Source organism: Brachionichthys hirsutus, chromosome 5 (genome assembly GCF_040956055.1).
Source record: "Brachionichthys hirsutus isolate HB-005 chromosome 5, CSIRO-AGI_Bhir_v1, whole genome shotgun sequence".
Taxonomy (NCBI): domain Eukaryota; kingdom Metazoa; phylum Chordata; class Actinopteri; order Lophiiformes; family Brachionichthyidae; genus Brachionichthys; species Brachionichthys hirsutus.
In genome coordinates this window covers 5,850,778-5,865,227 of record NC_090901.1, presented here as the reverse complement: position 1 = coordinate 5,865,227, position 14,450 = coordinate 5,850,778, and the positions used below count along the sequence as shown (strand labels likewise).

General features: G+C 44.3%; 2 protein-coding genes across 2 annotated transcripts; one reads left to right on the top strand and one right to left on the bottom strand.

Moving 5' to 3' along the window:
- Positions 1-1,356: 1,356 nt before the first annotated feature.
- Positions 1,357-4,005, top strand: spata2l (spermatogenesis associated 2-like). The gene is made up of 3 exons (XM_068739431.1): positions 1,357-1,680; positions 1,778-2,071; positions 2,608-4,005. Exons 1-3 carry the CDS (start codon positions 1,357-1,359, stop codon positions 3,517-3,519), a joined length of 1,530 nt encoding a protein of 509 aa, XP_068595532.1. The 3' UTR covers positions 3,520-4,005.
- A 151-nt stretch (positions 4,006-4,156) lies between these two features.
- Positions 4,157-6,557, bottom strand: pdf (peptide deformylase, mitochondrial). Its single transcript, XM_068739432.1, has 4 exons — positions 6,482-6,557; positions 5,731-5,955; positions 5,522-5,649; positions 4,157-4,504 (listed from the first exon to the last, which is right to left on the bottom strand). Exons 2-4 carry the CDS (start codon positions 5,880-5,882, stop codon positions 4,347-4,349), a joined length of 438 nt encoding a protein of 145 aa, XP_068595533.1. The 5' UTR covers positions 5,883-5,955; positions 6,482-6,557; the 3' UTR covers positions 4,157-4,346.
- Positions 6,558-14,450: the final 7,893 nt, after the last annotated feature.

The window sequence follows — 14,450 nt, the reverse complement described above, 5'->3', positions numbered from 1 at the left end:
TGACGACACAGGTTCTCACGTGGGCCTGCAGAGAAATGGACCAAGCCTGACCTCTGCTGCACAGGACCGCCGGGAACCTCCTTTACAGGCGAGAATTAAAACGTGATGGGACATTTAACCAGAAATAAACACATATCTACAGTTTTTTGGAAATCATGGAAAAGGGCGTGATTGTATATTTTGTATTTATTTATTTGAATATTTATTTCTCCATTTATTTTCGGGTAGTCACTATGTAGAAGTCAACATGTGGCTGCGATTTCTCACAGCCCGAATTTGAATGGCGCCCCCCTCTGATGCTGGGAAAGTCCGTGCCACGTGATTATGTTTACCTTATTGTGGAGACATTTTAAATCCTACTAAGGTGAAGGACTGGCCCGCCATACTCTGTCACTGATTGGCTAGTACTTGTTGCCTTTGGTTATATTTAGTATGAAGGGTGCTGATTGGTTAGAGTCAGTGCTTGAGTCTGACAAGACGCCAATCATAGGGAGACTAGGGCGGGTAAGGCCTTCCCCATAGTATGACTATCGGCAGACATCCGCTGCATGGCGGCGGCGGAGGAACATGAAACGATTCAGTGATTAACCTTTGAATAAGTGCCAGACGAAGGTGAGCAAAGGTGAGTTCGTGTCTCCTGTGTCAACGAACGCTCGCTGGGATCAGAAGTTCAGCTGTTAGCTACGAGGAAACGCTAGCTTAGCGCAGACACCAGCAGATTCATCTCGCTTTGGTGTGGCATTCGTTATTATTATTTTTTACTGAATTCCTCATCGGAGCATCGCCGCGCTTTCTGGAAACCCAGCGACAGCGTTTTCGTTGTGAGTGGGACTTGTTCAGGAAATCGGCCGGTATTCTAAAAGCAAACGAGCCGCTTTCATGTTCGAATTTTAAACTTTTCCGGGGACGCTTGCTGTCGCTTCCTGGTTCCGTTCCCACGTCTCTATCGGTCGGGCCCAGTGCTTTGAGTCTTAATTGTGTGGTATTGTGTACGCACGTTAGCCAAAAACGGTCTCGAGTAGCCGTTATTTACGACAACGTGTTACCGTTACGCTTTTTCTTCGTTTCAAATATTTTCGCTTTGGCTGAAGGTGAAAGCGGGGATGGCTAACGGAGATGCTAGCTTACATGTTTTATACTTTTACTCTCAGATGTTGTACAAGAGCCTGCTGAACGTAGAACTAAACGTAGAACTTTATTTCCCTACCAGTATTATTAACTATTGACAATACTTGATTGTGAATCTTGCATCCGGAATCTTTTTTCCAGCGTTGTAGTTTTATAAAGTTTCATAAAGGACCGGTGCAGTAATCTATGATCAATGTTCTTTTTCCTCCTCTCTCAGCCGAATGAAAGATGAGCCTCTCCAAGCAGAGAGCCGCGGATCTTGTGACTGCCTACGATCGCAGTTTGGAGCAGCAAATTGTGAGGCGAGGCTCCAGCTTGATTTGTAGAGACGAGGAGCTGATGAAGCAGGTGGAGGCGCTGCTGAGGGACGGGGACGCTCGGGAAATGCACCGCCTGGGCTTTGATCCGCTGGTAGAGATGGAGGAGTCCCTGAAAACGACAAAAAAAGCCAGAGGAGGGCTTCAAGACCTGGCCAAAGCCTTTGAAGTTGTGGAGCAAGCGGCCTTGAACCTCTACATCAGTCCCTGGAGGGAGGAGTACCGAGCCGTCAAGGTCCGGCTGACGAAGACGACGTTCTGCTGCTCGTTCGTGTAGAAATGTTTTTCATCCGCCGTTCTTGACTTGCTCTGGTTCTGTTTCTGTGTCTCAGATGTACTCCGGTACGTTCACCCACTGCGTCAAACCGGTGCTGTCCATGCCGCAGGTCGAAAAAGTCTTTGGCCTGCTGGGATACCAGCTTGTCTCGTCTCGGCGCGAGCAGCTCCGTCTCCAGTTGCGCGGGGTCGGTCACGCCTCCGCCGGCAGCCGCCTCTCCTTGTCGTGTGCCTTCTTCCTGGCGCGGTGCGAGTGTCGCCTCCTCCTCGCCGCTCTGGGGAAACGTGCCGGCGAGGCTCAGTGGGCGCTGAGTATTGTAAGGGAGCGGCTGAGAGGACACAGCCTGCAGGTACGTTGGCAAGGCGATTCCAGAGTCAGTTGTGTTTCCATTCATTCATCTTCTGGACCGCTTAGTCCGTTACCGGGTCGCGGGTCGTGCTGGAGCTCATCCCAGCAGGCAACGGGCGAGGGGCGGGGCCACTCACAGACAGACAAACATTCACGCACCTATGGGAAATTTAGTGCAACCAATTCACCTAATTTGCATGTTTTGGGCGGTGGGAGGAACCCGGAGAGAACCCACGGAGACATGGGGAGAACATGCACACTCCTCACAGAATCTAGAACCTCTTGGTGCTGATCCAGATCACCGTGTGGGCGCTGTGGATCCAGTTAGGAGGGGAACGAGCTGCTTGGCGGAGGTCTGCGCTCTCTGAGTGCTTCTCCAGTTATTCTTTATGTCCTCCAAGTATTACGTTGTTCTCGGCGTTACCATGACGACGCCGTTCTGAAACCAGATCTGACTGATGAGTGTTCTTTTGATTCTCGTTGGCGTCTTTCTGTACTTTAACGTTTTAGATCGTCACCGTCCTTTGATCTCAACAGGTCGCCCTCGACAACACCAAGAAGACGCTGGAGGCCAATCGGCCAGCAGCGTTTGATGGCGAGTTGGAGGTGGATCTGTACACCGATGAGCAGATGAACGGTGGTCAGAGGAGACCGGACATCAGGGAAGAGAGTGGCCGGTGTTTGACCTGGATGGCCGACAGCGTAGCGTCCCCGCCTGCTGTCCAATTCCACAGCAACGAAGCGACCTCTCCGATCCCCCCGTTCACCTCTCTGCCCAACAAGGAGGACATTCGTATCTCTACGCTCACCTACCAGCTGACGAAGACGTCGCTGTCGGATTCTGACAGAGACCGCTGTGAAGAGGCGGAGTCACAGTCGCGCAGCCTGCAGGCAGAAGCGATGAGCCGGGCTGGAGACGACCTCCTCTGCAGCTGCCTCCGGGCTCCTCGCGTTCACCTTAAACGCTGCTTCGACTGCGACGCTTTGCACAACAGCACCTGTGCCTCGCTCCGGCATTGTGACCAGGCATTCCACCTGGTGACCTCGACTGACGGGACGAGCCGAGAAGCACAGGAGGCATCGCCGACTCTCACCGGCAGCGGTGCAGCAATGTCCTCCGTGGCTCTGCATGATGACCTTGAATCGATAATGACCTCTGGTCATCCGATCGCGTTCCACGACTGCTGCGATCTCAACCATCTGGATCCTCAGGTCCTTTGCTTCAGCTGTGGATTCTTCCACTCTGGTTCCTGTGTCCAGATAGAATCGTGCCAAGGTCGTCACAAGGTCAAGCCCCTGGGAGTCTGCGCCTGTGGGAGGCCATGTTCTAGGAACCCTCTGGTTCTGTGCAGATACTGTGGAAACGAGTACTGCAGTGATTGTTGGTACAGAAGTCCCCTCGTATGCGTCTGTGGCCAGACGTTTGACCAGTCATCCTCTGTGCCTTAAAATCCACTTTTGGAACACAAGTACCATCGATCACAAATGCTAATATTGCCTTGACACACTTCTCCAGTCCCCCCCCCCCATCATTCGAGAGGCCGCGTTGACTGTTACCAGCATTCTTAATCTTTTTGCATCACTAAGACTTGAGATTGTGATTTGTTGAAATGTAATTAAGACGAAGCACAAGGTGAGACCGTTTCATTTGTATTTGTTTCCCGCACACAGACTGCAGTAATGCTGTTTGTGTGTTCAGTGTGTTCCTGCCTACGGTTGGCGCCAGAGATCACTCGCACTAGATGGATATGTGCTTATGCTGCATTTACATTTCACTTCCTGTTTGTGCATGAAAGCGTCACTGGCGGAGTCCTTCGGTGCTGCAGTCAGGAACCAGGTTGAGAGGGGGCTCTAAGAACTGTTGCTGTTGGAGTTGTTCAAATTAATAAATGTGGTTATGAAATAATGAACGAAATAAATGTATGCCTCAACAAATACCTGCATGGGTTCATCTTGGGAATAATCTCACATAGGCAAAAAAAAAGAAGGCCTGGATTGATTGAGTTATGGTTTCCTAAAGAATTGATCACTTAAAGGGGATTACATAGACTAGCAGATCGCTCAGCTTGAACGTCACAGTGATTGCTTTTGGGATTTCTGCTCTGCAGGCTTCATCACTAGAGCTTGTCAGTGATGTGATAAACTGTCAACTGAAACATCCTGATTTTACTTGTAGCTCTGATTCCAGCCAGATCTAGAAAACCACCTCCTGCAAACAGCTGATCAGAGATGGTGCGGTAACAACGCAAATGCTTCTGGTCCGCCGCGGAAGTCTTCTATTCATTGTAAGATTGCCAGGTGATGTTGACGAAGGTCTTGCTGTCCATGCGGTCGATGTAGAGGATGCCATTCAGGTGGTCCATCTCGTGTTGGAGGATGCGAGCTGGCCAGCCGCTGGCCTTCCATGTAACGTCTTCACCGTTTTCATTTAGACCTGCAGGGAGAACATTCAGAGGGAAATAAAATATATGAATGCGTCAGCACTGAGCCCACTAAAACCAATTAAATGAAACTCATTAGACAGAACTTTATTTCCCGAAAGACGCATTGTCAGCGGCCTCAACACTTTTCATACTCAAATCCATGGTGATCTGGATTATCAACAGAAGGTTCTAGATTGTTCTTGGTATCTTTATACACCAATCATGAAAAGTAAAAGTGAATCAGGGTTGATGTGTCTTCGTAACTTTTTTTTATTTATTTGTAAATGGGGTTTTCAATGTTCAAATGTAATATTTTTTCCCGACTCCATTCCGGATCCGATCTGGATGAAATTCGGTGGTAAAATAGAGGTACCCATCCTACATGACTGTGTCAAATCCTATAAACAAGGGTCGATTATTGAACGTTTATAGTTTATAGATATTGAAGAACAAATTTTGACACTCTATTGACTGCAATGTTAATGGAAATTTCAAAAAAATGGAAAAAAATATTAAAAAAAAAAAAAAAAAAAAAAAAAGGAAATTTCAAAGTGATCCAGAATCCAGGATCTCTTCTGAATCATCACCAAAACGTAATCATCTGCTCCTGGTAACATTCCCAGCATTTCTTGAAAATTCAGTCAATAATCAAGATCGTTCATGTTTTTCCAGGTTTTGGAAAAAATGAATGGCGGCGAATGTTGACCAGCGGAATATCGTTAAATATCACGGCTGGTTCGGCTTCACCATCGGACTTGCTCCAGTGTTTGAGATGCTGGACAAGAGCCTGTGGGACGTTTTAATTGCAAATAGAAAGCCAATAGTTCCTGGTAACATTCCCAACATTTCCTGAAACTAGATCCGTCCAGAAGGTTTCGAGTTATCTTGGTAACGGTCGGATGGATAAACAAACGCCTGCCGTCACATAACCCCCGCCTCGGCGGAGGTAATTACGAGTGTATGGCGTACACTGTACGCTATGGCAAGTTCAATGACAATCAGTAAAGTTTGATGAATGAAATGCATACCTGTCACTTCCACAGACAGGTAACGTGGAACTGAGCCGGAGAAGCCCGCTATGCTCTCACAGGCCTCTTGGAAGTGCGCAGGGTCGGTCGCGCCGCCTGTGACCGGGCATTCCTCCTGGTGACCTCGACTGACAGGATGAGATCTGACCGTAAGGAGGCCTGGGAGGGGGCACGATCTTGTTTTTCACAAACTGAAGATAGGAGCGCACCTTGACCCTGCTGGAGTAAGAGTGACCAGAGGAGTTGGGGAAGACGTGTGGAGGACGAGTAAAAGTCTTTTATCAGACTTGAAGTCCCGGGAGAGACTCTCCATGCACCAAGTTTGAACCCATTCCTGGAGAGCTGGAGCAGAGACGCACATGATCTCGCATTCATGATGGAACTGCAGACGGGATGACGCGTCACATGTCAGGAGGGGGGCGGGGCACAGAGTACTGCAGAAAATCAGAGACAAATTCTTGAATTAAGAAGCCGGTATGTTTAGTTTCTGCTACATAAACTCATCACAAACCTTGATATATCCGAGAAGTGACATGGGTCCTTCTGCTATTCAGAGATTTAAAAATATATATATACATTTCTTTAATTTCCATTGTTGCAAACTCTCTACAGGCTCATGCTTTATCTGGGATTAGTCCCAGATGAGCGATTAGGAGGCTCAACTCAGAAAAGGTACACACCTCTCATGTAATGGAACATTTTTTCCATAATGCTATATTACATAATGCTATATTAATTGTTGACAACTTTATAAGCAGCATACACAAATTTACAACGAAATTACATAGATAGTGTGGCGAGTTAAAATTCATCAGGTAAACTAAGTAAGCGCGCCCATCCAATAGCTACGCTCCGGCATGCTAATGTTTTGATATTAGAAACACGAAATTGTTCGTAATTAGATGTGGTGCTTGCATTTAAAGTCGCTGTATATGTCAGCTACATTATATTAATACGTACGTCTCCTTGAAAGATAAAAAAAAAAAAAGTCCTGGGCAGAAGGTGAAAACACAGTAAACGAAAGTCCTCTGCAAAACTACATCCGGGTCAACATCACAGTCCACTTCACAATAAAAGCATACTTGCGTTACCTCTCATTTATATCGCAAACAATTGATCATAAACTTTTATTTTGACAACAGCCATTGAGCCTGACATGGAAGTAATCCCCTACAATTTGTAAACACAGTTTCCTCGGGTTTGTAACTTGCCAGTACATGTCCCGCTGGTAGGACGACCCACGTCCCAACGTTTAGGACGTGTAGCGGGGCTTTCTGCATCCATTCCACGGACACCCTGCAGAGAACCAGAATCGCTGAGAACCAGATGGATGCTTTAGATCTGCGGCCCGTCAGAGAACGAAAACAGAACCTTTCGAGGATGCCTTTGTGGATCATAGAGTACATCTGGGTCCACAAAATGACGGATCTTCAACAGGGTGGGTTATTTCAGTCATTTCTAACCTGTTTGATTTTGATATTATTTCGTACAGTTTTTATGTTTGTTGTTTATGTCATTCAAGTGACTGAAAATATGTAAAGATAATATTAGTCACGTTTACGTTTTGTTTCTGTGTGTTTTTTTTAATTATTGTTATTTGTATACTGGAAACTCATTAGAGACAAATCCCACTCACTAAATGATCCTAAATCCAATTTGTAATCCAACATCTGGTTGTTGTGTTTGGAATCATGAACGCATATGAGAGGCTTGTAACTTGTACAGATGTTTTTGACTTAGTTACAGGTCTATCTATCTTCTGGAACACGAGGTGCATGATCTGACTGTGATCATCAAATCATTTTTTAACCCTTTGTGTTTGACCTGACCATCATCGCCTTCTTTATTGTTTTCCTTTGCTTCATCTCTCAGTACAGTTTTTCATTTTTTTTGTCTCTTTTTAAAAAAAAATGTATTTATTATAACTGCCAAATAAGGGTAGCAGAGTTATTTTTAGTCATTTTACTTTACACATTTGGAATTTACATTGTAAATCCTATGATTACTTTGGAAATGATGAAGAATGTAAGCACGTACGATTGGAAATCAAGCTCCAGCATTCAAACACTGTTTAACTTCTGCTGCTTCCTCCAGTTTAACATCAAGAAGAAACCTTTGGGTAGTCAAATGCCACTATTACCATGAACGTTAAAGCTGAGGAGACGTGTTGCGTCGTGTTTCTCCTCCACAGTGCTGGCGCCCTCCTGCTGGCCAGAGATGGACTCTGAGCCTCTGACCCTTGGAGATTTATGGAGGCTGCGTGTCGCTTCCGCCCAGATATATTCTATTGTGAAGAACCGGGAGATGAAACGGTTTGAGAGCGTGCTGGACTTTTTGGAAGCTACTTATGGACTTCTACCCAGAGTCGTGCCTTGCATTAAACACATGAAGATCATGTTTGGCCTTAAAACCATGGTAAGGAAATGAGTGGAGGTAGGTTTTGTTTATTTATACGAATATGTAAGTTAAATAAAGATTCACTGAGATTTTGAAACTGCAGTTGATCCGTGTGTTTCATTCAGATCACACTGTAATGTGTCTCCCGTTTGTGTGACTGTCCCTCCTTCCAGGTAGTTATGTGGATGCTCAGGGGGGGCAGAGGGATGGTTGATACTCTGCTAAAAATCAACCTGTTCTTCCCCAGTAAACTACCCCAATACCAAGACCAGTGTGTAAGTGTCCAAGCTCAACTTGCTGTAGAAGCCCCCTCAAAGTTTGACCCTCTTTTTTTTAACACTGAAACCTACCTTTATAATTTAGAATAAGATCTCGACCATCATTTATTTCGACCGTGCCCTTTTCTAGATCGAGCCCAGTTTACAGCCCAGCACCGATCCGGCTGACAAATTGAAGCTTGTTGATCTCTTGCCAGTTAAAAGCCATTGTTTTTCCACCAATCGAGTTTTTGACTTGCATGCTCGGTTTTACACTTCTATTCATGAGGTGAATTTAAAGCTGAAGTGCCTGTAAAAGCTGTGCTGCTGATTTAAAGGACTAAATGTAATATTTTCTTCATTTAGCCCCTATTTCAAAATTCAGCTGACTTAATAAAATACTGCATTTTAGCTCCATACTGATCCAGCACTTGTGAAAACCTTACCTATTTGGTTATCAATGGGTTTTGTTTTGTTTTGCCCCCAGAGCCCACGTGGAATGTTCTTAATGAGGAAGACCCATCTGGACTTTAAAGCGCTGGCACAAGGACTTGTAATGGACAAGGACAGACTTGAGGATTATGTAACGGTACATGCTGTGTTTATAAAGTAGAATAAACTGTTAGAATAAAGGATGTAAGGAAGGGAACAGATTCAACGTGACGCTTCTATCAGTATTAATGTTAAATTATTTAAAACATTTGAACCATTTTCAAATTCGGATTCAGGTTCAGCTAAATTCACACATCACATCCAAGATTATTGATATTCTAATCTAGCATGTCTGACCCAAAGACGAGATGAGAAAACTTAGACACACGTGACCCGAACCTCCGATCCCCTTTTTTTGATGTAATCTGCACCAGATGATTTCTTGCTTGGGAGAACCATATTGTGAAAAACTGACTTTTTTTTTTAAACCATCATCATACGTAAAGAACAAAAGAATATTGTGCAACCAAACCCTGAGAAATTAAAGATGCACTTGAGAGCTGTGCTATTGTTCAGTAAGCAGATGTGTCCTTGTGGGTTCCAGACGAATGGAGGGAAGCCTGAAAAAGGCGTTAACGTCAAAAACTGGGGGACATGCTTCAATAAACAGTAGAAATAGGACGGGCATGTTTTCACATCGCTCAACATCACCATGCTAACATGTCGACGAGGTCAGAGCCTCGATGCCGAACTCAAAATACATCCTTCTGCTGCTGTAACAATATCTGAACTACTGAATAAACCAACGGCGTTTAAATTCTGCCCTGGGACTAGAGGAGAGGATTCAGTGGCATCTGCATCTGCCCTGAATCTGAGTCCTCTTCTCTCCAGTAGGGTGCACCACAGATTTAGAAGCATGACTGGGAAATGCTTCTGAGTTTGTTTGAAGTTGCACTAAATGTTTTTTACCCTTTCTAGTTCTACACAGTAATATTAGAGCCCAAGTGTGTGAATAAACATTGTGCAACTTCAAGTTAGGTCTGGTTCCCGATTGTTGCCGGGAAACATTATAGTGCACGTGCTTGATGTCTTTCAGAATCACATGGAGGTGCAGTATGGTGAGCATTATTCACAGAAGGTAGAGGAGAGGTTGCTGCACTATCTCAACCAGCTGGAGGCAGCGTTGCCAGGAGACACCTACATCGACAAGGTACGGCTTTTATATTAGCGTGTGTTCAGGTCTATTTCTTATAGACTTTGAAAAGCGACATGATTCTTCTGTGAATTATGTCATTTCTGATGATTTTTAAAATGTTGAAGCCCAATATTTAAATGAAAAAAAATAAGCACATAAAAAAACATTATCATCATGTCATATCAACTAATTTGATTCACACCGTTCACATGATGATCTGGATCATCATCAAAAGGTTCTAGATTGTTCTCGGTATCTATACACCAACCATGAAAAGTCAAAGTGAATCAGAGTTGATGTGTATTTTTAACTGATTTTTTAATCCATAAATGATTTTTAATGTTAAAACGTAATAGTTTTTCCTGACCTCATTCTGGATCAGATCCAGAAGAAGGTTTACATGATAGTTCATATCGTGCACCTTTATGACTGGGATTTTTGGTGAGTGAATTGAATGCATATTTTACAAGATAGTATCTTTTTTAAAAGCCTCCATTATAAGTAAATGGGAAAATTCAGATTTTAATTTTTTTAATCCAGCCGGGTATCTGAATCACTCTCAATATTTAATGGGATTTAAGTTAGACCAAGACCCATCTTCAGACTTTTTTAGCATCAAGATCCATCCAGCAGTTTTTCCATAATCCTGCTAACAAACGGACAAACGCCGGCAAAAACAGAGCCTTGTTGTCGGAGGTAAAAAGTTGGACTGATGAACCCAAACTCAGCTGAAATCCTACGTCAGGCATGAATGGGTAGTCAACATGTGTTCTTGAGGCATGCTCATCAGAACATTGCTCTTTAGTGGTCCAAGCGTCCACAGGGCGCTACAGAACTTTGGTATCGCTACTACTACTCCTGGTTTAACACAGGCTAATTCATGGGAAGACTTGAATTTCTCATTGATTGTATTTTCACTTCATATGAATGTTTTTAGTTACTGAAGAAAAATGATCCCGAGACTGAAGAGGAGAAGCTGTTGTTGAAAGTTATTACTTCTGACTCCGCAACCATAGCAACCACTCTAAAGAAACTGCTGTGCTGCGGTAAGATGCTCCCAATAACACGAAATGCTAATAATATACAGATAGTTTCTACTGTTGTTTTTAACATGAACAGTCACTTGTTGATGCCCTTATGTCTCTCCTTACAACAGTGGATGCCAAAACACCCCCCGAGATCCAATCGGATGTTTTTAGGGGAGGAGATGAGGATGACCAAGATTTGTCCAAGGACAGCCCCCTTTTGTTGGACAGCGATGAAAACTCCGATGTCGGGATGCGCACACAAACGGAGGTGGGTGGTGAGGAAATGAGCCGCGGACGCGTATGCAAGTCTCCTTCCTCTCAGTTCTGCTCCAAACACCGGCGATGGGTGAAGAGCATCCTGCAGGAGTGTCCCGACGAGCGCTCCGAAGACATGCCGCTTAAGTCCACTTTCACTTTATCGCCACTGCTTTTCCAGTCATCTTCATCCACCACTTCATCACAAGATGCCACTCCTTCTGGCCTGATTCCACCCCCCTCTGACCAACTGGGTCCATCTCAACAAACCACTGCCCACCTCCAGACAGCAGCCCAGGTGCGTGGCCAAGCAAAGTCCCAAGATCGTTTGAGTTCTGGTTCCGCTGATGCTTCTCAAATACAAAGCCAACCTCAGCCATCTTCATCCAGACACAATCTGCTTCCCAGCTTGATGTTGCCTGTGGTGCGATTGGTAGACATAGCCTCAGTTCGAGGCATCCACCCTTCCTTTAAACCCCACCGAGCATCTCCAAATCACGCCGCCATGTCTCGTTACAAACAGGCAGCTCCTCCTTCCGAATCTCAGGTGCGGACTCCTCTGCAATGCCGATCATGTGGAAGCGACGCCATGTTTCGTGGAGTGTTGGAAACCACGCAACCATTAAATCCCCTGAACGCAACGCGACAAGCGCAAACCTCTTCATTTGTTGAATTACCACAGATGTGCGTCGCTCCTCTTCCATCAAAGACCCGACCTTGCACTGTCACGGCCCCGACTTTCCCTTCCAGTCACACGTCCGTGAGGTCCAACACCAACAGAGTCCAAAGAACCCAAACAAAGTTATCGGCATCCAGTCAGGCCATGCTTCTGCAGTCTAAGCTGCTGCAGCCCTGCGTGAGGCTTGCCATGCTGAGTGTTCGGACCTGTCACCAAGTGACCGATGGGAGATGCTCCACCAGGTCCGGAGAGCCCGTGGCACAAGGCAGCCATCATGCCAGAGTCAAAAGGAAGACGAACGACGAGGAAGAAGATACAGATTCTTCTTTTGATATAAACATTCTTTACTCTAGTTGTTCTTCGAGCACTGATGTCGAAGAATCACTTGATTTTGACCCTGACTACAAACCCTGCATTAAGAAGAAAATACTTATTTTAAATGATGAGAGTGGGCGGGGTCAGATTCTCAAATGACAACTTTTGACCAATACTGGAGTTCGAGTCTGGGTCTAATAATGATCTTTGAAAACGGGTGGCGCAGTGATAAGCGCTGGTGGCTCACAGCAAGGAGGTTGGGGGTTTGAATCCCACTTGTGGCCTTTCTGTGAGGAGTTTGCATGCTCTTCCCGTGTCTGTGTGGGTTCTCTCCAGGTTCTCCAACTTCCTCCCGCCGCCAAAAACATGCAGCTTAGGTGGATTGGTGATATTAAATTGCCCGTAGGTGTGAGTGTGTGTGTGGCTGATTGTCTGTCTCTGTGTTGCCCTGCGATGAACAGGCGGCTTATCCAGGGTGTAACCCCGCCTCTCGCTCAATGACTGCTGAGATAGGCTCCAGCTTGACCCGCGACCCGGTGCTGGACAAAGCGGTTGGAAAATGAATGAATGAATCTTTGAAAACAGCGTATTGGCCAAAATGATAATTATAACTATCTTAACATGGACTGGTTATTTTTTTTTGCATGATATTTATGACATGGATGAAATCCTGTTCTGTAACGTGTAATGCCTGGATTGTTGGAGTGTGTCCTGTCTCGACAAGAATAAACAGGCTTGATGCATTTTGTTTGGTATATATATTTGGTATACTAAAATATCCCTGAAACTGTATGGATGGAATGTCTAGAACTTTATGATTACAGTACTAATACTTGTCAGATGATGAATTGTGAATAGGAGGGTCACATGAGTACGTCATTTGAGAAAGAAAAATTATTTTACACTTTACTGTGATGGAAATGTTCTTAAACGTATATTTAAATAACTTAATCAATATCATCTGTTCATTTACGTGGGGCACTGACATTTTTAATATCTGGGCTGACACCAATGACGTGTTCACGTCCTGGTACCGAAGTACACTAGAAAAACTCGGAGAGGACAGACCTCCGCCAAGCACCCCAGTCCCCTATATTGTGATTTACTGTACAGTACACCCAAAATTATCCTACATTTATTTTACTTATATTTTTAGATTCCTTAGTGTACCCCATTTAAAATCTCAATAATATCCGCAATCTAGATCTGATCCGGATTCAATTTGGCGGTAAAATAGAGACCCCACCCCCTTACATGACTGTGCCAAATTCCATAAACATTGGTCAATAATCAACCGAAATATTGAGGAACAAATTTAGAAGCTCTATTTACTGCAATGTTAACGAAAATTTCTAAGTGACCTAGAATCCAGGATCCCTTCTGGATCATTGCCAAAATTTCTGTAACTTTTTGGGTCATGTTGCTAAAAGTCAAACCCTACAATACATAAACCACAACATCGATCCCAAAAAAGATGTTCCTTAAAACAATAATTAAGTAGAATATTATTACTTCTTGATTATTTTTGACAGTCAATTTAAGAAAAAAAACAGTACATAAACAAGAATATCTGAACTATTTTTATAAATACAGTATAATGCTTGTACAAAGTTTCACACAGCAACACTAATGTGCGACGGGGGGGGGGGGGCAAACAGAGGAAAGCCCAAAAACCTATGAATGAGGATTGATTAGGCAAACGGTGAATTTCCACATATGTTGTTTGAGTTGCCGCTCAGCAATACAAACTGCAGCTGAATGAATGTAACTGAAGGAAACAGAATACTTTTAACATCTGTGCCTCCCTCCCACAGCAGTGTTTGGTTTGGTGCCATATTGATTTAACACAATGTGACTGGAAAGCAGAGGAGCACACGACTCCATAACATGTTTTGTTGGTCCTGCGTCATGCACATCTTAAATAAGTAACTTTTGTACATGCAGAATGATAATGCTATAAAGATAAATACACGTTTACTGTAAAAGTATTTAACATTATTATGTTTGAGTGCTGTATTACCGTTGGCTATTATATTATATGTTAAATTAGTGGGCTATTGATATTGGTGTATAAATCTATACATATTTTATTATTTTAGATGGGCAAAATAACGCTAATTAGCCTGTAATTAACGAAGATGCAGGTGCAGTAGGTGCTTTTTATATATACAGTTGTACTTAATTTGAACCCTGCAGCCAAATTGACTAACTGTTTGATGTAGTTGCATCCTACAATGACTTGCGTCCGTTTGATGTATGATGGTTAGTGATGCAAGAGGTGGTGTCAGGGCACAGCCCTCAGCCTCCACCAATGGAAATGTCGGGTGCTACACCCATCGCCAGCGATCCTGCTATAAAGCTGGGGTCAAAC

Bases quoted from the DNA above. Each gene is read 5' to 3' on its own strand.
- pdf (XM_068739432.1), bottom strand. From the start codon at position 5,882: ATGTGCGTCTCTGCTCCAGCTCTCCAGGAATGGGTTCAAACTTGGTGC. The intron at 5,650-5,730 runs GTGCGCTCCTAT...TCATCCTGTCAG, and splicing joins CTTACTCCAGCAGGGTCAAG to TCGAGGTCACCAGGAGGAAT. The intron at 4,505-5,521 runs GTATGCATTTCA...TTCTCCCTGCAG, and splicing joins CCTGTCTGTGGAAGTGACAG to GTCTAAATGAAAACGGTGAA.
- spata2l (XM_068739431.1), top strand. From the start codon at position 1,357: ATGAGCCTCTCCAAGCAGAGAGCCGCGGATCTTGTGACTGCCTACGAT. The intron at 1,681-1,777 runs GTCCGGCTGACG...TCTGTGTCTCAG, and splicing joins AGGAGTACCGAGCCGTCAAG to ATGTACTCCGGTACGTTCAC. The intron at 2,072-2,607 runs GTACGTTGGCAA...TGATCTCAACAG, and splicing joins TGAGAGGACACAGCCTGCAG to GTCGCCCTCGACAACACCAA.